This window comes from Notechis scutatus, chromosome 5 (genome assembly GCF_049901735.1).
Source record: "Notechis scutatus isolate UNSWTSFEM ecotype Mainland chromosome 5, rNotScu1.2, whole genome shotgun sequence".
In the NCBI taxonomy this organism is placed as follows: domain Eukaryota; kingdom Metazoa; phylum Chordata; class Lepidosauria; order Squamata; family Elapidae; genus Notechis; species Notechis scutatus.
The window spans coordinates 85,476,032-85,500,112 of record NC_142013.1 but is presented as its reverse complement, the minus strand read 5'-3'; the positions used below and the strand labels follow the sequence as shown (position 1 = coordinate 85,500,112).

Here is a 24,081-nt window from a genome sequence, read left to right as displayed (position 1 = left end):
TCCCATGGTAGGACAATTCCTCACCCATGCAGTGCATTAACTCTAAAAGTGTGGTCAAAATGGCTCTTGAATCCACACATCCACGGTCAAGCCACAACTTTGAGAACCATTGGGCTCTCTGGATCTTAGGTGGAATCTGGATGTGAATGTCTTTAGTTATATAGCACATCTAATGCTATTCAGAGGAAACTATGATCAAAGGAAGGGGAGGAACTAAGATGACTTGATTCATATTCAGTAGAGTTGAGCTGAGGGGAACCCTAAGCAATTCATAGCATCGCAATGTTTTGCAAGATGCAGCATTTTAAGAGAAGAGAAGCATTTAAGTAAGGAAGCATCTTGCTTACTTCATTAAATGAGAATGCCTAATTTTTAAATGAAACCCAAATGTCAGGAATTATACAAAAGTAAGCTCATCCTTCCAATTAAAAAAATATTTTAATTCTTGGGGCAGGAAGTTTCTCATTTCTAATGGTATAATTTTCATTTATAACCTTGTAAGGTTCCAACATTGTTTTGATATAAAGATTAAAATGTAATAATTAACATAAGTAATTCCTTGCTTTCCTTAATTCCAGTACATAATTTATGTCATTTATCATGTAAGGGATCATACTATTGCAAAGTTTGACAACATCTTCTGTAAAGGATCTATAGGAGTACATTTCATCATGGAATCTCATGCACATAATCCACCCAAAATTGGGTTAACGTGCACTACATTACTTTGCACCAATAAATGTTGATCTAGAGGATGTGGAATGAAAACACTAAAATTTGGCACTTTGAATTATGGATTTCAAATAACTGCAATTTCAAAGAACTACAATTGAAAATTGATGTGACAGAATGATTCTGACAAACCAAGAGTACAATGTTAAGACCATTTGTCTGGACCATAATTTTCATTAAACTAATTGAGATATAGTTTTGAATAGACTTGTGTTATGTTGGCTTTCAGGCACTAATAGAAATGATTTGCAGATTGTGAAAGTGTTAATGTAATTTCTGCTTTTATCTCTGCAAAATAAAATTTGCATTTTATATCAGTGATAAAAAGTAACTTTCCATCTTTATAAAGGTGTGAATTATATACTTTTTGTCTCACAGATTAATGGTTATGGGAACAAAAATGAGATTTCCAAATACTAGAAGCCATATAATCGCTTTATGATGTTGAAATAAATTATAACTGTGAAACAGTCAGTTTTTTGTATTCACTTCTAGGTAATAATACTGACAGGAAATATATGTGCTCAAGTTTCACACTGCCAAAAACTGCTTTCTTTCATATTATGCTGAAGAAGACCAAAGACTTGTGTTACCTGCTTGGGAGGAAGCAGAATCTGAAAGCGTTGCAATGCAACTACAAGAACGGGAAGGACGGAAGCTGTCCAGACAAGGAAAGTTCTTGGTGGTTAGCCTTCTGGAACAGATTAGCTATTCCAAACGCCCAGACTAAACAACCTTGGAAAGGACCAGAATCTGTTTCATTAAAACACTGGAAATACAGTATGAGAAACCACTTAGACATTCATTGGACTGTACTTTACTGTAAAATCTTCCATGCTTAAAAATTCCAGTTATGCAGTGATTCTTTCTTTTTCTCCAGCATAGTTACTAGTAACACAGTTTCACTTCAGTGTTGAGAAGAAATTAACTAGAATTACATATTGAGACCAAATAGATGTAGCAGCATTGTTCAGGTAAGCAAAATGTATTACAGTAGTTCAATAATACATGAAAGCAGTATTTAAGTAGATCAGAAATGCAGAAATGGAAAGCTGTTCTGCCTTTGACTAGCTACCATAATTGTTGGTCATCCAGTTCCGCAGCAGTACTGTGTTTCTCATATAATAAGGCCGGGTCTTATTTTTTTTTGAGCCCTGAAAAAATGGCTAGGCCGTCTTTTTGGGGGTGACTTAATTCCCCCCCCCTTGCATCTTAGGGCGGGCAGCGACGGCTTGGATGTTGACCTCGGCGTTGGTGGGGCACTTTGTATCAGGGTCAACGCAGGCAGCACCATATCCGGGTGTGCAACAAAAGTACTTCCTAACAGCAAGCCCCCCGCCATTTCCCCCCCCATTTCGCATGTTTTAATATAGGCCTTAATTTGGGGGGAGGGGCTTAATTTCATTTCATGCCTATAAAACATGCTGGGACTTCCTATTGGGGGAGGCCGTATTGTTGGAGAAACGGCCTCTTTTGTAGCTGGTGATTATATTTATAAACATCAGGGAAATATTATTTAATTTATGAAAGGGATTTCGGAACCTTTGTAACTAAAAGGAACATATAGTATGTCATTTTGTAATACTATCTAATAGGAGCACATTGAAATTACAAACTGTAACAGATAACCCTACATTATTTTGAACAAAGTCTTTGGAAGATGCATGTACTAAAGGATTATTAAATAGAAAAGCAAACTGGTATTTTGTTATGCTTTCCAATGTGTTTCTACAACTAGCAAACCCAGAAACCATTTTGCCATCTCATCTAATTTATCTTAGAAAAATATTTGTGGCAGGAGTACAACATGTTCTACTCCATTTTCAACCACAGAAATAGACACAATTTTAGTCTTCATTTTAATTAATAGACAAGAGTACGTTTTTCACAGCTTGTCTGGCCAGCGAAACAACTTTTCTTGCAATAAAGGGTAATAAAGAGAAGAGATATAATAAAATGCCATTACAAAGAGACACTTTCCCTTCTTTGAGGGAAAGGTCAAATAAGGATTTATAGAATCCTTTTTCAAAGTTGCAGATTCTTTTATTTTAGTTCCTGAAAAATACAGCCCAAAGACTGTAATCATAAGTAACTCTACAGTATAATTCTTTTATGTCATGCAAAAAACCAATCCATAGATGTATATGAATCAGCATCTATGATATTTCTGAGTTCTGGACATTTTCTCTAGCAGATAAACTTTCAGCTGGAACTTTCTTAAATAGGCCTGCAATTCTGATCAAATAATTTGCAAAAACCTAGATAACCAGGTTTTTGTCTTGCAAATCTCCTTCTATTGTATACAGCCCTATGATGGCCATGGGAAAAGAACATTACAGTAGTTACTATTCTAACAAACAAAAATGCTTTGGCATCTGAAAATCAAACAACTAGATATGGAAGAAACGTTATTACTGATATGTTGCTGCCATCTAATCAATTTTCATCCCGTTTTTCTGCCCAGAGGCTTCCTGCATTCTCCATATTGGAAAAAAATCCTCCTTCAAGGATTACACAAATCTCAAAAGATATATGAAACACTGACTTGTGAAGGAGGTTAAGTTTAGTTTGTTTTCAACTATAATATCATGATGTTCTTCACATGTACTCTTATCAATCCAGGCATCTCCATTCTATATCTGCATGTTTATTTTTTAAGGAACTATTACATTAAAATGCAAATCGAAAGCACATTTATTCAGAATTAGTCATCTCAGAAAAAATGATTTTAGCCTGATAGTAGGCACATAAACCAAAGAATATGTTGAGATTCTCCACCAAATGTATATGCATATATCCATATTCATTCACCTAAAAGGGAAGACATACAAGAATATGGAAGGTCTTCAGACTCGAACATCTTTTGAGCAAGTTCTCCAGAAGCTTTCATAGGAATGTCTCCCCACAGAACAATTAAAAGAAGAAACTTTTTGGTATTCATAATTACCATCCCTGCATGATATAGCCTGTAATTTCATACTTTGTTCCATAAAGAAGAACATAGCTCCCTGAGGAAAAAAATGAAACAAACTTTGATGTACCTAAAAGTATATTCTTAGACAATGATTGTGAAAACTGATAACAGAATCTATTTAGCTGGCTAATAAAAAAGTGGAGGGAAAGTTCTTTCCCAAATATATTTTGCAGAATTGGAGACTGTGTCTGCTAATCTACCCTCAAAAGCAGATTTTAAGTAGTCCTCTAACTCTATCATGAACTAACAAAAATTAAATGGCTACATAGCCTTATTCTTTGAAACTTTCTTCATTATTTTATTTATTTATCATGTTTATAAACTGCCCACTCCCATCAAAGAGCAACACTTGACAGTGTATAAACAAGACAAACTATATATATAATATATATATAAAATAAAATATTTAAAATTCAGAATTAAAATTCAGAATTAAAAGACAGGAGAAAGACTTCAAGGCACTAACCAGCCCCATGGCTGTGTGAAACTCTGTGGGCCCCAAGTGAGTTGGATCAAGTTGAGTTTTATGATCCACTGTCACTATGCTTTTTTAAAAAAATCCCAAGAATAAGAATGTCCTACCTGTCAATGAATACTTCAGCTTCAACCATAACAACACAAGAGCACACAATAGATACAAACTCAAAGTAAACCGCACCAAACTTGATTGCAGGAAATACGACTTCAGCAACAGAGTGGTCAACGCCTGGAATACTCTACCCCAGTGATCCCCAACCTTTCTTATGCCACGGCCCGGTATCCCCAACCTTTTTTATGGCGCGGCCCGGTACGCAGTATTGGCGCCGCCATTCTTTTGATGAAAGCCCGGTGAGCTTTCTACCCGGAAAAGCTCACCGGAAGCACTTTTCATCAAAAAGATGGCAGCGCCCAGCAAACCAGCGCCCGGGTAGGACTTGTTCCACGGACCGGTACGGTCCCCGGACCGGTGGTTGGGGACCCCTGCTCTACCCGACTCTGTAGTTTCTTCCCCAAACCCCAAAAACTTTAACCTTAGACTGTCTACTATTGACCTCACCCCTTTCCTAAGAGGCCTGTAGGGGGCGTGCATAAGCGCACCAACGTGCCTACCGTCCCTGTCCTATTGTTTCTCTTATTCTTTTATTTTTCTTATATGTACCCATTTCATGTATTCACAACTATGTATACACTTATACTTATTATCTTGTAAACAATTGGCAAATCAAATAAATAAAATAAAAATAAATAAATAAATAAGAGAAGTGTTACAAACTGTGCATATAAAAAGTAGAATGAATTGCATGAAAACTCCTATCTTTGATGGAAGCTCTAATTCCAAACTAAGCTCTGCTTTCTGACCTTCTTGCCATTTGTGTTATTCTTTTCCACAACACCAATGCCAAAATCGCTACATTATCTGTGTGAAGCCTGCCAAGTTCAATAAAAGACTGTCTTACCTATTCATTTACTCCACTCCAGTGTATTATCAAACTATAACAAATGCAATAATAAAAAGCCACCTTCAAATGTAAACCAATTATAGATCAAACTAGCTTCAAAGAAAATTTTCAGGGTAGCTGAAAAACTAGGAAAAGTTAAAAAGGGAAATACAGAAGAAACATACTGTGATGGTATACCCAAGATTTGAATAGGATGGTTTACATTTAAACACTGGAGATTTTTAAGAAGAGATTGGGCAATCATTTGTCTGAAATGGTATAGGCTTCCAGCCTGAGCAGAAGGGTTGGCCTAGAAGGTCCATTCCAGGGGTGGGATTCGAATTTTTTAACAACCGGTTCTGTAGGCATGGCTTAGTTGGTGGGCATGGCTTGGTGGTCATGTGACTGGCTGGGTGTGGCCAATTCAACATCACTCACATCGAGGTATGCATCTCCTCGCCTGGCCTCTCGTGACTATGGGAATGCTGCAATAGTCGTAAGTGTGAAAAATGGTCATGTCACTTTTTTCAGTGCCATTGTAACATTGCATGGTCACTCCACACAAGCAAAGTACCAGCAAAGGAGAGGAAAAAAAACTCCAGAGAAGTTCCTGAGATAGGAAGTCCAGTCCTGCCAAGACTATAATAATAGAGAGGCAGTTTCTGTAAGCAACACCAGAATGTTTCCTTCCTGCCTTCCTTACAGGATTAGGCCAGTAATTTCTTCTAACAACTGGTTCTCTGAACTGCTTAGAATGTTAACAACCGGTTCTAGCGAATAGGTGCGAACCTGTAGAATCCCACCCCTGGTCCATTCTAACTGTTATTCTGTTATTTTTCTGTTATAATACAGCTCCAATTCTTATCCCTTAATTACTCATAATATAAATGGATATAATATCCATTATGTTTGAACTACATAAGCCTACAGAATACATATTTCATATTACATACTGTATTTAATCTGTGATGTCATCCATGTATCAAAGGAATCACTTAATTTTACCAATACTGTTAAATTATACATAAACCATATAATAAAAATGTACATAATAAAATTTATTTTGATTATCATTATCATCTTTTAAATATGTGCATTTCTCTGTAGTCTAGACATTTCAAGTGATATATAAGACAAAACAAAATCACTAAAAGAAACTGTAGCTGCAAAAATGCAATTAAATGTTTAAAAACAGATTACAAAAATAGCACAAGTATAACAAATTTAAAATGCAAATGAAACTTACTATATTTAAAACAACAACAACTGTATAACACAACATGAATATGCTGTAAGCACATATTTAGGGATGTGGCACACAGGCTTTGAAATGACTGATTCACAACCAGTTACCAACTCTTCACATGCAAAGATACAAAAAAGAAGCACTTCTGAAGAAGATTTGAAGAACAGACAACTCATAGAAGAATCTACAGTCTTTTGGACTCTTCAGCTATTGTGAGTCTAACTGTAAATGGTTTTATTAGTCACAATCAGTCACAAATTTAGCCTGGAAACAAACTGGGAATAGAAAGATGAGACAACTCAGATGAGACAACCGATCATAATAGACGTGGTCCTTGAGCATAACCACAACTGGGCCAAAATTTTCCATTGCTAAGCGAGACAGTTGTTAAGTGAATTTTGCTCCATTTCACAACCTTTCTTGCAAGAGTTGTTAGTGAATCACTGCAATTGTTAAGTAACACGTTGTAAAGTAAAATCTCGCCTCTTCATTGACTTTGCTGAAACAAACAAAAAGTTATGATATCTATTTAGTTACTTACCAAGCAACATCTAAATTACATTAAAGCAACCAAAATATCTTTACAATTCCCAAGGCATGTCACAACATTTGAGCACCCCTAATGTTTGGAAATTGAAAGTTGGAAAATTTGACACGCTCTAATTTTGTCATAAGGTCGCAAAGATGATCACATGACTCCGGGACAATGCAACCGTCCTAAATATGAGCCAATTGCCAAGCATCCAAATTTTGATTAGTGACCATGGGGATGTGCAATGGTCATAATGGTTGTGTGAAAAACGGTCATAAGTCATTTTTTAAATGCCATTGTAACTTCAAACAGTCATTAAACAAATGGCTGTAAGTCAAGGATTACCAGTATCTACTTTCAATTCATGTTCCGCCAGACAAATTTTGGACTGTTTTGAAGGGCACTGAAATTTCTAACTAAGGCAGGAATCATTAAATTAGAACAGGAATCATCCTCTTTCCTTATGTAAATACAATAGTTGCTGCATCAATGAGAATTGTAAAAACCATTTTAAGTCACAGAAAACACTTGTTTTTCTAAAATAAAGACTGGAATAATTAACAACTTCAAATTACAGACCTGATTTTGAAACTCCTTACAAAAGCATTTGAACTCCTTACAAACTCCTTACAAAAGCTATTAATCTATTTTGATTAATGATTACTGATTGATCTGATTCATACATACATACATACATACATACATACATACATACATACATACGTTGTCTGACTCCATAAGACTGTAGATTCTACAACTTTAAAAGTAAGAAAGCAATAAAACAATAAAAACAAAGATATGGATGTTTGGAAAACCCCCCAGAAATTTAGCACTTCTTTCACATCATCTACTTCAGATAAAAAAGAAGAGACAGGGCTGTATGTTATCAACATACAAATGCAACTGGACTTCAAATATTCAGATATATTTCAGGCAGATGCTAAACAAAGTAGAAGGTCAGATACAACCTTGCAGGAGTCCAATATGAAAATACTATGAACTGAATAAGAGAGGCCCAAATTTGAATGAGACCACTGAAAGCCTGTTTTGCTTACTCCCAGCTTAACTAGCTTTTCAAGAACATGCCTTAAGCAGAGTATCTAAAGCTTCTAAGAGATCTGAAAGAATCCACTGAGTTACACACTTCCCTTTTCTTACCCAACAGGTCATCCACTGTACATCCAAATCAGTGCTAAAGTTAAGTTTAAGTGATACATAAATAATAGTTTCGTGCAAGGGAACGTGGGATCCACTTGTCATCTGTGCGGAGTATTGCCATATTTAAAGATTGGATCTTTCTTTGAAGAAGTGTGAAAGGCTTCATGTGAAAGATTTTTTTTCAGAGAGTTATAATGGCTAAGTGCAAATATAAAGGTAGGGAAGCAGGAAGAAAAAAAAATCCTTAAAACTCTTCCAGGAACACCTGAACTTGGTACGTAAGATGTCTATGTATGGCAAAGAAGAAGAAAACCAAGAAGGCAGGTTTTTTTCAGTTCTGCAGGATATGCTTTCAGGAAAGAATCACGCAATGATGACAGAGAAAGAGAAAGATGATCAGAGGGCCAGGAAGAAACTCAGCCTAGAGGAAATGGGAAACACCTTTAGCAGTAGAGGAGAAACAGGACCAAAGTGGTACTGGAAAAGGCAGGCTTAGGCTGAGTACCTTTGCAATGCAAAGTTCTTAGTCCTTTACAGTAGCCCAAGCTAGGAAAACAAATGCCAAAAGAAAGACTAGAACTCTGCTTTGTTAGTATAGGTTAATAACACAATAATCTTGAAAGCCTGACAGCATTTCCCCTTTTCTTCCCCTTAAAGAGAGTCACGGTGGAGCAATTTTGAGTTTCTTTCTTGGACCTTCCTTTTTGGGGGGGCTACGTTCATATAAACAGCTACCTCCTATTTTTTTCATCTCCCTGCTCCTCTACAAAATCCTAATTGATTCTGGTGCTGGAGCCAGAAAAAGCTTGAGTACAGTCTCTTTAGCTTTTACTTTCAGTACAGTAAAGGGAAGGAAAGCAATTAGCATTCCAAAGCTAACACTTTAAGTTTAGATAAGCAGGTGGGGAAAGGAGGTGGGGAAGAAGTGCAGTTTGCAAGAATTGCTAAGATTTTCTTTAGGACTTCACTTTTGCTGTTAAAGGCACCATTTTTTAATTATTATTTTTGCACTCGCTTGTACATTCAAACTACAGCAGTTATCCAAAGAATAAGCAACACTTTAATTGATCTTTTGGTTCTCTCTGTGTCTGCATCAGTTCCTATCCTTACCTGCCCTCTGTAGAAGCCAGATAGCAATAGCAATAGCACTTAGACTTATGTAGTGTTTCACAGTGCTTTACAGACCTCTCTAAAGCAATTTACAGAGTCAGCATATTGCCCCCAACAATCTGAGTCCTCATTTTACCAACCTCGGAAGGATGGAAGGCTGAGTAACCTTGAGGTTGAAAAAGCAGGAAAGAAGAGGATTTTCAAATGCTGAGCACCCACATGCAGCGCTTGTCAGCTGTCCGGGCGGCACAGCTGATGTTTTTTTGCAATTGTTTTACATGCACGCGATGTATACATGTGCACACAAAACACACTCTGACTGAACTGGTAGTAACACTGGTTGAATCCCACCCCTAAGCGGAATTCATTCCATGACTGCCTTGGTCCACCTGCCATCAGTTCTTGCTGTGTGACTGGCTCATTTCCATTTCAATTATTTTACTCTGTTGATTATACCATATATATTACCTAAAACATCAACAAAATTAATTAACAAAAGAAAGGTCTGGATAGTATTTGTTGGAAACATGTGGAAGTGGATAGACAATGGCTAGAATGACGAATGATGATTCCTTGTTTGGTCCAAGTGTTCCAGTATACTTTTTTTGGGTTTTTTGTTACTATTTTGACATTTCAGTATTTATACATCTTGTTTTACTTTCCATCTTTCTCTTCTTTTATTTGACTTTTGAACTAGAAAAAACAATATACATCAAATATGTATATCAGATTTATGTAGATACACATAGACCTAAATCTGTGGATATGAATAAAAAGTAAATCAAAATGTAATCAAAATGTAATAATATAAATAACAGTGTGGAAAATGAAGATCAGCATTAGTTATGAGTTGTAAGAAGGATGAATAAAACATATAGAACAGAACTGGGCACATCAAAATCCCAGTCAGACAGAAAATGCAACAAAAAAGCCTTGTACCAGGGTATTTGGTATTCCCAGGGTATTTCTTTAGAATGGGATAGATGAATTTCATCTAAGATTCCCTACAAAAACAACAATAATGGAACAGATGGCTCAGAGACTCCACAAAGCCATTACCATATAGGTATATGAGCTGATTTAGAGGAATGTTTTTATAATGCCCTCATAGGTCTGCAGAGAGTAGTATATCCAACATGGCTGGGGGAAAACAAAAAACAAAAACCCATGGACTGGATATTTTCATTGTGTGATGACCCGGGGCATGGCACAAAGGCAACACAGTCAGATAATCAGTAAGAGTTCCTTTATTACTCCCACTTGCCCCCAGTGTCCTGGTTACCTTCTGGCTGGAGAAAAACTCTCCCAGGAACAGCCTTTGGCTGCAGCGAATCAAGTCCAAAACATGGTCAACAAAAACTGTAACTATAAGTCCAATCAAGGCGAAATGAGGTAATTAGTCTAGCAAGGCAGGAACAAGAATTCCAGACGTGAGGGCACAACAATAACTCAACACAGTTGGGAGAACACCAGGAACACAGATAACCAAAGTCAACACAAGACAAACTCATGTTTGCTCCCAGCAGCTGCCACACTCAACATGCATCTCTTTTAAACTCTCTTCCCAGCTGTGGCTAATGAAGGGAATCAGGGCCCTTTCCTCCCCGTAAGCTACGCAACCCATGTTGCTCTCTTCTCCATTCCTCCCTGCGTGCCCTAGGATGAACAGGGGGTGGGCCTGGGTCTTCCTCTGAACTCCCTCTCCCCTCCCTCTCCCTTGTTCTACCTCTCCCCGCTCTGCCCAGCCGGACTTTGCCCTTCCCCAGTTTCCTCCCCAGCCAATGGAGCCACACTCCCACTCCCTGTCAGCTGTTTGTCTTCCTCCTCGGATTCAGACTCTGACAAGGGCATGACACATTGGTTGGATATCAATATTCCAAACACGTTGTTTAAGATGGTTCATGGTATTTTCACACATGAGCAGCAGAGGTTTTAAGGCTTTAAAATTACTGTAATGTCAATTTCTTGTGGTTTCTGGATTAAATCCTAATCTCTTACCTATTAATGAGCAAATATTGTCTAGCAGCTTTCAAGGCCTGAAAGGAAAATCATTATTTACTATTCTTGCTTTCTAAAACATACAGGTTTACTCTTCAAATAGGCCCAAAATAATCAGATAATAATCAGGATAGTTCACATGCCAAAAAAAAAATATTAAATTAAAAGCCCAAGTTGAAAACTTGGCAGATTACAGTTCTCTTTAGCATAAGGCAATTTCAATACTTCAGGAATTTGGGCTCACCATAAATTGTTTCATAAGTTTATCTACCTTTGTAAAGTATCTATTAGGGATTAATGTTAGAATCCCTCTTAAAATATACATTAGTCTCAATATAATATTCATTTTAATTACATTCATCCTGCCTTAGAGACTCAGTGGAAGTTTTAATCATCAGGTTATATCTACTGAAAGTGTTATCTATACACAGGCATATTTTTGAATATTCTGTTATAGATTTCAAGGAATATATATAAAACCAAGTATTTTATAGAGTACATATAAATTATAAATAGTAGTTTCTTGCATTCATTATAGATATATACAGATAGATAAGTAGATAAATAAAAAGACAGATGAGTAGATACACTATAGAACAGGAGTGTCAAACTGACGGCCTGCAGGCCAGATGCATCACATGCATCACACTCACCCCAGGTCCACGTTGATGGCAACGTGATGCCGCAAGTTTGACACCCTGCTATAAAAAATCTCTACTATTTGAATACTTCCCTCAAATTAATAATTTACTGGTCACTTGATGCAAAGAAAATTGCCTTGATAAAAGGGGTGTGAGTCTGAGGCAAAAATGTAACATGTAAATGCCTCATTCACATACAGATAAAGTGCAGGAGAGCAGAAATGCATACATAAAGCGCAGTAGATGCATACACGCAATCTACTTGCAAGATTCTGTTATTATACAATAAAAGAAGTATTGACTTAAATGGCATTGGTTTCCTAGTCTGATTTACCACAAAGGACTGACAGTTACAGATGTCTCCAATTTATGTAACTGAAAACAAAAATTTAAAATGGAATCAAATAGATTATCTCTATTTAACTAACCATCATTATCATGGTTTCCAGATATGTGTTATTTTTTGTTCTTTCAATCAGTGATGCAATAGCTTTACAGCTTTCTCTCCCAACTTCCAGTAGTTCTGATTAATGAATTGCAAAAGAATATTCAAATTGTTCTGAAAGTAGCAGTGCCAATTTAACCTTCATTGCTAAAAAAAATACTCAATATAATTAATCTGTGAAGGGTTTAGAATAAGACAAAAAGGAGTCTTCAACCAATTTTACAGCTGTGCTAGGGGTCTGCTGCATGGCCTGATCGATGCCCAAGTTATTTCCTGGAATGAGAATACAAAGGGGAATTTGGATCAGATCAGGCCCATACAACCTCTCTTCTTTAGTGGATTTTGAAATTCCTTGTGATTTACAGAGAAGTTGAGAGAAATGGGACAAGTGAAGATGCCTAGAGCATTGCTGGAAGATAATAAGGATTGAATCCAAAAGAACATGAGTTATAGCCATCATAAGCGCCTACCTTGGAGTAGTACAAGTAGGGTAACACCTTGCAATCATTGTGTCATGGGTAGCCTTCTGGTGGCCTCATTCAAAATAATCTGGGGCCTCCTAAGTTATTTCATCATTTTATGAGGCGTATTGTTAAAATAATGTTATAACCAAGCTGTTGAGGAAAACTGGAGAGTTTGGGTATAAATTACTCACTACCTAGACATATAATGTTGTTAACAGGATCAGAGCAATGTAAAAGAAAGCAACTGTCCAGAAGTTGATGCTTTAGTCATTTTAATGAAAGCATTAGATTTTGTGTTTCTGAGAGATGGTGTGCCCATAACAGCATAAAAGGAAGAAGACAGATCTTATCCTTGCCTGTGTTAGCACCTGCATTACTCGTAAAGCAAAAATTATGTTAGAAATCAGAAAATACCGTGTTTCTCACATAATAAGGCCGGGCCTATTTTTTTTGACCCCGAAAAAACGGCTAGGGCGTCTTTTCGGGGGTGACTAATTCTCCCCCCTTGCATCCTTGGGTGGGTGGGCGGGCGGCGACAGCTTGGATATTCGGGAGACCTTCGGATTCGGGCCACCGTTGCTTTCCCTTCTCCCTTGCTGCCGCGGCGTTGGCGCAGCCACGTGTAGCCAGTCAGGGCTCCTCCCTGCAACCGGGCCCTGAGGGAGACACTTGGCTTCAGGCGCTCCCGTCTTCCCTTTGCTTTGAAGGTAAAGCGCGAATTATTTTACAAAGCCTCCCTGCCCGAGAGGGCAGCCCAACCACGGGGAGGCTAATCTCCCGGGGCCTCTTCCGTTCCTCCCGACCTCCCTGCGCTGCGCGCCTCTGACGCGCGCCGCTCCCTTCAGCCCAGCGAGCTCTTCCACCTCAAAGAAAGGCCAGGCGGGCAGCGGGTCTGAGCCGCTCGCAGCGAAACAGCCACCACCTGTGTCAGCCCGCGCGGGAGAATGAGCGAGGTTAGCGCCCGCCAGCCCGGGCGAGATTTGGGAACGAGGGGCAGGAGGAGGCATGCACACACCGCGGCTCACTTTCCTAGCTTTGCCCAGCCCTTACGGCTCTGGCGCGGCCCTGGCGGGCAGCGAGCGCCTCCCCGCCGGACCCTCCGCTCATCCTGCCAGGGCCACGCCAGAGCCGTAAGGGCTGGGCAAAGCTGGGAAAGTGAGCCGCGGTGTGTGTGCATGCCTCCTGCCCCTCGTTCCCAAATCTCGCCCGGGCTGGTGGGCGCTAACCTCGCGCTCGTTCTCCCACGTCGGGCTACGGGTGGTGGCTGTTTCGCTGCGGCGGCTCAGACCCGCTGCTGCTGCCCTGCAGCCGCCCGCCTGGCCTTTCTTTGAGGTGGAAGAGCTCGCTGGGCTGGAAGGGAGCGGGCGCTGAAGCGCTGCAGCGTAGGGAGGTCGGAGAGGAACGGAAGAGGCCTCGGGAAATTAGCCTCCCCGTGGCTGGTTGCCCTCTCGGGCAGGGGAGGCTTTGTAAAATAATTCGCTTTACCTTCTGAAAGCAAAGGAAGACGGGAGTGCCTGAAGCCAAGTGTCTCCTCAGGGCTCCGGTTGCAGGGAGGAGCCCTGACTGGCCGCATGTGGCTGCGCCAAACGCCGCGGCAGCAAGGGAGAAGGGGCAGCAAGGGAGAAGGGAGAAGCAACGGTGGAAGGTCTCCGATATGAAGTGCCCCACCAACGAAGGCAGCACCATATCCGGGCATGCAACAAAAGTACTTACTAACGACAAGCCCCCCGCTCTCCCCCATTTCGCATGTTTAATATGGGGCTTAATTTGGGGGAGGGGCTTAATTTGATTTTATGCCAATAAAACATGGTGGGGCTTCCTATTGGTGGAGGCCGTATTGTTGGAGAAACACGGTATTACTTTAAAAATGGAACAACTGAGACAACTAAGCTGCCCGAACTGTGGTCTGAGGTTAAGATAAGTCATGAGGTCATGAAATAAAAAATAGTAATGAAGATATGTTTATGCCACAATTAGGAAATGTGATGATGAGTCCATGGTGAGCTGGTTACAAACAGCTTTTGAGTTCTGGGGAAATGTTGATAAATATTGTTTACAGGCTTTCACCTTTTAAATAAATTCATTCTTCTTAAACCAGAAAAGAGAAAAACTATGCTCACAATGGCTCTGAATAAAACAAATATTTGGCTTCTCAAAATGTAGCGTAGAGGACATATGTTATCTTGACTTGGCAGACCCTTTTTCCTTATTCTTCCCAATTAAATGATAAGAACCTGAATCTGGCAAAAGTAGTCATAATAGGAAGATAAATGTAAATAATCTCTTGTAAATCTTATGGGAAATCCACAACACAATAGGTTTGTACAAAATTGCATTCCTCGGATACAATAATAAATTACTAAATCATTCATAGCATGATTTCATTTGGTTATAGTACTAATCCAGAAAACTACTTTAAATGGTTTGTTATGCCACTTCATCTCCATCTTGATATTCATACTTAGCATTCTTTTCTTAGCTATAAACAGCAAATAGAATACAATGTTTATTCCATAATGTTTATATATTTATCATTAATGAGCTCTATCTAACCAGCAATGCAATAAAACTGAAATGAATGGACCTCAATGAAATGAAATATATCTTTGGCAAGCAAATGTCAGCCAATTTTGCAGAATTAAAAATAGATAATTTTTCATGTCACATTTGATCCTAGATTAACATGCATTGTTGAGACCTAGTATGATATCACATTAGGGCCAATGATGGCAGAGCTGACTCCAGATAGCTCAGTATTTCTTAATCTCAGCAATTTTAAGATGTGTGGACCAACTCCATGTTGTCTAGGGAATTCTGGGAGTACGGAGTCCACACATCTTAAAGTTTCTGCAATTGAGAAACAATGAGCTAGATACAATACAGTCAGGAATGTAGAATAGTTCTAACTTATATTCAATATATCTCTTCATCAAACCACCTTTGCAAAATATGCGGAAGTGATATTTTCTTTCAAATATAGATGAGAGTATAGTAAAATAATAACAAATGAATTTATTGATTCTGGAATGCTTCTTGGTAGTTTATTCAAGTATCTTACGTTTGGTCAATATGATCCAGAATGTACTGTGCTTCTAAAGTTCTATAGGAGTTGGAGGTATTAGAGCAGGGCTGTTAACTCACAGCTGCAGGCCAGATGCATCATGCACTGGCCATGCCCATACCCAGTTTAGCGAAGGAGGGAAAAGTCACGATTCGTCATGTGATGCCGCCATGATGACATGAGTTTGACACCCCTGTATTAGAGGAATTACTTTTGGTTTCTAGGCCAGTAATACTTTTTAGAGGAAGGCAGTATTATTTATTTATAGGATTGGAACAAGAGACATTATTTCATGCCCTGGAAAACCAAAAGAAGGCAATTGGAGATTGGTAACCAGCTGTTGGATCTAAGTAAGCGGAATCTCTCAGGAGAAAGGAGAGTTTGTGAGATCACCCAAAGGGGATCTTCAGACGGCTGCTTCTTGATAGTAGACTGTAGGAATCAAAGTATTTGCAGTGGACTTGCAAATTGAGCAGTTGGGAGTTGAGGGATTCCAACTAAACTCACGTAGTCTATATGGAAACAAAGTTTGACTGAACCTCATTTCTTAATCATTTCTATAATTACTTTTTAATTGCTTTTCAAATATTAAGAACCCCCATGGTGGCAATTTTTGTGGCATTCACTGAATGAGGTTCCTTCAATCCTTCGTGAAAGAAGTTTTAAGTATGTATTTAGGGACTTATAAAAATTCTTTTTTTAAATATAAACAACAAAAGGATGATTAGAGTGTTGATTTTGGAAAGTTATAGAAGGATTAAGGGACCAGATGGATTTGAAATAAGATTTTGAAATTAGTTATAAAAATCCTTCCCATGAGGAAATGTTGTAGTAATGTTACTAAAATTTATTATATTTGAAGGGGGAAGTCATTTTTTTTAAATTTATCTATTATTCTTTTTGTTTCTACACTTTCTATTTTTCATGTTTTAATTCTTTTTTAGTTTGTATTAGCATTTATCATTATAAATGTAATTAAATTAAATTATTGTAGCTTAATGAACTTATTATTAAAAAAGAGTCAAAAATGATAGAACTAAATCATAATTTAAGGGGTAAATATCTTAGTGTAAACTTTTTCATAACTATTGAACCCTGGACACTGAATCCTCTACAAAGAAACATCAACATTTACATGCTGGGATATTCTTTTTAATCATTATCTGTTACCTTTAAAGATAGTGAACTATCTTTAAAAGGAATCTTATTTAATCATTAAGTTTTATCTGTCATAGATCCATTTAAACAAAAATAAAATTGATTTCTAACCCATATGGGAACAAGACATTATTGTAAAAACCCTATATTATTATTTTCTGAAACAAAAGATTTAATCCCCATATAGACTTAATGTATTCTACCTGCAAGCTCTGGGAATAAGCATCACAAGATTTAATTGAACCTCTTTCATTCATTTAATTTGTAGACCTGAGCTATTTGTGAGTTATATTTGTCTAATACAGCCAGGTGGGAAGTTTGAAATTTTGGAATTAAGTTTGCATTTTAGATAAAAGTTTAAAAATTAAAAGGATATCCTGTGGATTGCAAATATGCTATTATTTTTTGGACACTATTTCAGTATCTCTCACAATCACAGAAGACTAGTATCTTTAAATATTAAAAATCTTTAAGAACATGCATTTAGCTTTTCCCCCCTAGATATAAGCATGTTGGAATGAATAGTTGGGGGCTGCTAGTTTTAGACTACATAAATCCAGGTGATCACTAGATAGTGCCAAAAAAATACAGAAAACTCTTTTCTGTCATTTTAGCAATTGTGCAGTTTATGTCTTGCCTGGATCTGGTAGCCCCCAAATAATGAAGAGTTGTCATATCCTTTTAATAGCTGCCTTTATAACTCAAGTTTTATTCATCACAAACTAGGGCTGTTGAATAGCCTTCCTGCTTTTGTGAAACAAAAAAATAAAGTTTATGAAGCTGATGGCTGATCTCAATATGTATCTGCGAATTGTATTCAGTTGAATGGGTCAATATTTGTACAAGCTTAGCCTCACAGTGGAGAGAAAAATAAAATAGTTTTAATTTTTTTCCCATATTTTAATCACAGCAAATATGTTTGAGTGTGGAAATATTTTACATCCCATATCATAGTATTACTATAATTTTCCTTCCATTCAATTTATTTCCCCTTCTCCACTAGAACCCCCCCCCCAATATGTGCTTATTCATCTAAACAGAAGTCAGAGTCTTATTAAACAAACAAAAATGACAACTACACAGAACAATATTCCTGAATAACACAAGCTTAATGCATACTGCATATATTTCTAAATACATCCTGTTTTTCCAATGATTCCCTTATCAAAATGAAGCATTAAAATATAAATAAAAATCTGTTCCCTTTAACATATGATGTCAAATGAATGCTAAATGTATTGGACTTCATAAGGCTTTAAAAAATGTTGACTATTGAATAAGTAGTCAGGTAAAAGTAAGTACTTTCTACCATAGGCTGAGGAATTCATCTCATTTGTAGATGCAAAGTATTTAGTTATAAAACATAATAGGATTTGGGATTTTACTTAAATACAAAATATCAGCAATGGCAACCTAAACAACCAAGTAAAGGAAAGTGAAGGTTCAGGCAGATATATTTATCAATATATTTCAGAAGTGAGAAACAGGATTTTCTTAACAATGTCAATAAAAACAACAAGAATAGTAACAAAACATTTTTGGTCACTGGCAGCTATAATACACTAGACCAGGGGTGTCCAACCTTGGCAACTTTAAGACTTGTGGACTTCAACTCCCAGAATTCCTCAGCCAGCTTTGTCCACAAGTCTTAAAGTTGCCAAGGTTGGACACCCCTGCACTAGACAGACATTTTTAAGTGCAGTAACCTACAGTAACTTACAGTGGCTAAGCTAGTTAGCCTACCTGAACTTTATGGTCGTAACATGGATGACTGATAAATTTCCCCTAGGGAAATTTTAATTACTTAATTCAGTAAGTTTGCTTTGAGAGAACTGCATATTTCTTAATAGATATACAGAGCTATAGGCACAATGACATCAGATCATCTGGTATAATTTGCCATTCTGAGATTTATTGCTAATTTAAGCATCCACAAAAATGCATATTGGATCTGAGACAAAAAAAAATCTTCTAATGGCTGACATCCTACTTCCCTTGGTAGGGAATTCCACATCCCAATATCCCTCATTACTTAGTCCAATACAGTCTGAGGCTATGCTGCAGTAAGTTAATGTATTCTGCGTCCTCTTAAAGACAATTTGGGTTGGTAGGAATTCAAAGAAGAAGCTATCAGCTACGTTTTACAAAACCAGTATGAACTTAATTTCCTGCAAATGCACAAAGGATGGCTGTCATCAAATAAAAAAATTGCCTCTTAATTTTCTTTAATAAAAATGCCATTCAGCATGATAATAATCTTGCACTTAGTAACCATAAGCATGCTACTTCTACCATTCATAATTCTTCGTTTGGAAGTATGTGAAGGTTAGGATGAATCCTACTTTTCAATGACCAATTAGGATTTATTTCCAGAAAATTATAGAGTAAGAAGTTATTTGGGGATATATCCCACCAAATAAATATTATAATTTGGTAAAATGTCTGTTCTTTGAAATCACCTACTTTATATTCTATATTGCTTAATACATACAAGGTGCTCAAGTATTGAGAATAATGTGTGAAATAACTATTAGTAACAATTCTAATAATTTTATCTCCTTGTATAGTTATATATTTAGCAGTACTTCAAAGTTCTTTTGCTGTGAGGAATCTTTTAAGGATTGAAAATGCTGTGTTGATTTAGAAAGTAATTCTGTGAATCACTTAAAAGGCTAAACAAATAATTTCAATGAAACATTTACATTCATGAACTCATTCATGAACTTATTGCCCAGAATAAGGGAGCAAACATGCAACCATACATTTGTGACAGTGAATAAGTTATTTTAAGTTATTTTAAATTTATTTTAAATTTTGAGTCTGTCACTGCAAACAAAAAGAGGCTTTTACCAACTCTTGTCACCAGTATGTACAAGAAACCACTCACAATGCTAATTTCTGCTATAGGTCTAGCAATATCTCTTGATTGTGGTCATGTTCCAGAGCCTCACATAATGAGATGTGAAGGTAGTCCACCTGGCACATGGAAAAACTAGCTTTAGAATGTGATGATTAAATAATGCTGTTGCTTCACGAGAACATGTGCAAGCTACTTTTCACTGGAGTGTTTTTTTTATATTCAGCACAATATTATCTATTCTGACTGGTAGATGCTCTCTGGAGTCTGAAGAAGAGAAATGTTTTTGCAATCACTTGCTATTTCTTACAACTGGGATTAGAGGTATCAGGAACTTGTATTTATGTAGCATATATTTTACTACAGCTTCTGTATCATGTGGCTATTCAACCACAAAGTCCAGTACTGTATATTATTCAACACACTATTATTTAAAGCATTATGATTTTTTATATAAAAGAAATGAATTCAGTCACTACTCCTTCAAAGACAGAAATGTTGCCCAGACCAAACCCTTACTAATGATTTTTAAACAAAGCTTGCTCTTTGAAGCGCTCGTGTTAGAAACAAGAAATGATATGTGTCCTTATGGAAAATCCTTTAAAAAGGTACTACTACTTCAGGATCTGTTCATCCATGGTACTATAACAGAAACATGAAGAATAGCTTCAAACAGCGTAACAAGAAAGGAGATTTTCTAAGGACAATTGCATAGAACAGAATTCTCCTTAGATAAAGCATGAGTAGGAGAAAGGGCAGTCAGAAACAATAAGAACTAAACTAAGTATACAATTAATATACATTCTACTACATCACCAATAGTTGAGGGTCAATATGCATTTAGACAAGCAGAAAGAGGCTTACATGTCACACAGAGAAGTATCCATGGCTAAATACTGTTTGAGACAAATAAAAGAACCATCACTATATTGCCATTGTGGCTAAACTGAATCCTCTATGCTTCAATTCAGAGAAAAGGATTTTTGGCAGATGTACCTCTTATTAGTCCTGCTATTCTGAATAATCATAATTTGAACCTACTAGAGCTGTTTTCAAGGAAAATTATAGGTCATTCAACAGAACTGAGTGGAAGCTCTCAAATGGGAGAGAAAGCCATGGAAAGAAAGAGGATTTCCAACCTCCTAGTTGCATCTGGCTCCACTTTTGCCTCCTGGTGAGGAATTTCTAAAAGTAAATAAAAACACTGTTCTCACAACATGCTTTTAATGGACAGCTGTCTTTGCAGGACATCTGCTACCCTTAGGATTGCCACATACCCTGCTACATCTGATCATCAAAGTTTTAACTCAGAGAGTCAGCGAAGTTGCTGGAGCCAACCCAGTAACACATTCTCCTGGATGCGAAGTGCCGAAAGGTGTTTCTATGGTGCAGAGTTGAAAAGGTTGACACAAACAACGTCGGAAAAGAGGCGGTCACGGAAAGAAAGGAGGAAGGAAGGAAGGGAGGGAGGGAGGGAGAGAGAGAGAGAGAGAGAGAGAGAGAGGGTGGCTTGGCTTCCAACTTACCTTAAGCAAGGCGCTCCGGCTGGCAGCGGCGAGTTCCCGCAGACTGGCGGCGGCTGGCGCGCTGCAGCGGCCACACTCGGGGAGCCGCTGGACGTGGTGGCCACCGCGGCGGGTTGACAACCAGGGTTAACAGGGGGGACCGCGCTGTTTCCTCCTCCTCCTGCTCCTGCTCCAGCGGCGGTAGGGTTGTCCCCGCTGTCGCCGCCCGAAAGGCCAGCGTTGCTCGGGGACTTGGGGCTGCCGGGGCCGCAGTTGCCGCCCCCGCAACAACCGCTTCCAGCGCCCGCGCGGGGTCTCTGCCGAATGCCGTCCAGCAGGCGGACGAGCAGGATGTTGGCGGGCAGCTCGTCGACGCCGCAGCCCACTAGGATGCGGCACTCAGGGCAGCGCAGCTCGTGGCGGGAGCTGACAATGCTCTCCAGGCAGCGGCGGCAGAAGGTGTGCTGGCACGGGAGCACCTTGGCCGTCGTGTCCAGGCGCTCCAGGCACACGGAGCACTCCAACAAGTCCAGCAACGACGACTCGTCCATGGCCCCTCCGGCGGCGGCCGGCGGTCCCTCGCCGTTGCCCCCGCTGCCGCCGCCGCCTGCCGCCGAAGCCGCCCGCCGCCTCCGCCTTTCCTCCGCTGCTCGCTTCTCTGCGGCGGCAGCCTTGGAGGAGCACAGCCAGGACGCCCCTAGGAGCATTTAGACCAGCGAGGGAGGCCGCGGGAGAGGCGGCAGCCCCAGCACATGGCAGCCGGAGCAGGGGCCGCCGAGCCCAGCCCGCCCAGGGCCTGTCAGCGCCAGCCGCCGAGCGGAGGGCGGGGATTGGGAGCGCGACTCTCTCTTCCCCTGCCCGCTTTCCTCACCGGCGGGCGGGCAATGGCTCCCTGGGGTGGGCGGGGCTGCCAGCCGCTCCGCGCGCTCCCCTCGTAGCCGTCCGCCGTGCCCCAGAGGGAGAGCTGTGAGCCGCCCCTTCGCCTCACGGCAGCCTCCGCCGGCCAACGGGAAGCCCGGGCAGAGCGAGGGGGACGCTGCCCGCCCGCCCGCCCGCTCCGAGAAGGTCAGCGGCACCTGCTCTCTTCGCTTCGGGCTCGCCTGGCTGTCAGCGAGCGCGGCGGGGCACAGCGGGGCTCTTCAAAGCGCCGCGCTTCCTTGGCGCCTCCGTCTCGGAAGCGAAGGGCAGCGCCAGAGCCAAAGGCCGGGTGGCGAGCGCTGGAGAGGGAGCGGCGGTTCCCTTCTTCGGGGGCTCGGCGGGCTACCTTCCCCAGCCGGTCCTACTGAGGCTCGGCTCCCTCGCTCTCTCAGAGCCGCTCTCGGTTGTGTACAGCCAGGGCTGGAGCAGCTTCCATCTCCCAAATATTCCTCCCGACGAGGGCGCCGAAGATACGGAGAGGGGTGAGGGTGGGCTTGGGAGTGTCGTGACCGATCAGTTGCTCTGAACCTCGTTGGTTGCGCGGATCCTGATGAGCTCAGACGGATCCTAAATCCCTGGCAAGTTCTGTTGCTGGCAGGTTTGGCTTCTTTCTGTCCTTCCCGGGCTCCCTAAGCACCAGGACAAGCTCTCAGTCCCCGCCCTCGACTCCTTCGGGGTCGGTCCTGTTCTTCTCCTCCAGGGATGCTGCTCGCTGCTAATGGAAGTGGGGGCTGAATGGCACGATGCAACTAGGAGTCCTTCGTTTGGTCCACGGAGGGATTCAAACGCCTTCCACCTAAGGAGGCGCAAGATCCGTTATTATTCTTATTATTCTCTTCAAAATAGGTCAATCACTTTCTCCCCCCCCCCCCTCCTTTTGGACTCTGGAAATCAGATCCCACCAGAGGCGAAAGAAAGTTACGTGGGTATTATTCGCAATAAGACGCCAACTTCGTGCTGTCTTATGGTGCTACGACACCGCAAAATGTTCTCTTCGTCATAGGATCCATTGGGGGGAGGGGGGGGGGAAAGGGATGTTTTTGCAGACTGGAGCTCCGTTTCGGCCAAGCGTCAGAGGAACGGAAATACGTATCCCAGGAGCAATCGGAGGAGATGGGAAGTTTGGAGAACTTTGCCCATTCCGGACGAGTCAGAGATTATTCCTTGCAATTGGCTTCCCTCTAGTGGTATTTTGGTAAACTTTGCAGCGAGAAGGAAAACGTTAGGTTCCACCTCCACGCATCCCTCCCTCCATACTTAGCAACCTGATACTGGGGGAAAAAAATACAGTGGTATTAATTAATACTGATTTATACCTATTTAGCTAGCTAGTACATTATAACACGTTGGTGCGTTGGTGTCCATATGGAGGAGCAGATAGAATCTATTAACAGACCTTGTGGATGACCTGCAGTTAGGAAGAATTTCTATTGAACCGTATTAATAATCAAATGACCTGTCGAATTAAAGAAATGATTAAATAACCATAGAAGTGGACTTTGATCTGAAGGGCTGGAAGTCTTGTTCAGATTTAGAGTTAAGCAGAAGGAAATATGAGGATTTGTCTGGCCAGCCAAATAAAAATGATGGCAAAACATTTTTGAGAGAGATGGGAAAGAAAGAAATATGATGAATGAATAAATGAATAAATAAATAAAAATCTGACATTTTTGTAGGTGTTTTTTTTTTAAATTCTACTGAAATATTTTCAGGATAACTCAATGGAACAATAAATTTTGTAACGAAATAATTTATATTGATTTTAAATGTTGCTATTTAGTTCACTTTTAAATGTAATTTAATTTAACACATTTGACAAGAAAAATTGGAAATGACATGTCAGTACATTAAAATATTCTCATTT

At 39.8% G+C, this 24,081-nt stretch overlaps 1 protein-coding gene across 1 annotated transcript in view; it reads right to left on the bottom strand.

Annotated features, from left to right (window-relative positions):
* Positions 1 to 23,874, bottom strand: part of SH3RF3 (SH3 domain containing ring finger 3) — a 215,848-nt gene extending 191,974 nt beyond the window's left edge. Inside the window, 2 exon segments of the mRNA XM_026666749.2 lie at positions 21,321 to 21,382; positions 21,385 to 23,874. Of these exon segments, the coding sequence (XP_026522534.2) occupies positions 21,321 to 21,382; positions 21,385 to 22,006 (684 nt within the window). The 5' untranslated portion in view covers positions 22,007 to 23,874.
* Between the last annotated feature and the right edge of the window lie 207 nt (positions 23,875 to 24,081).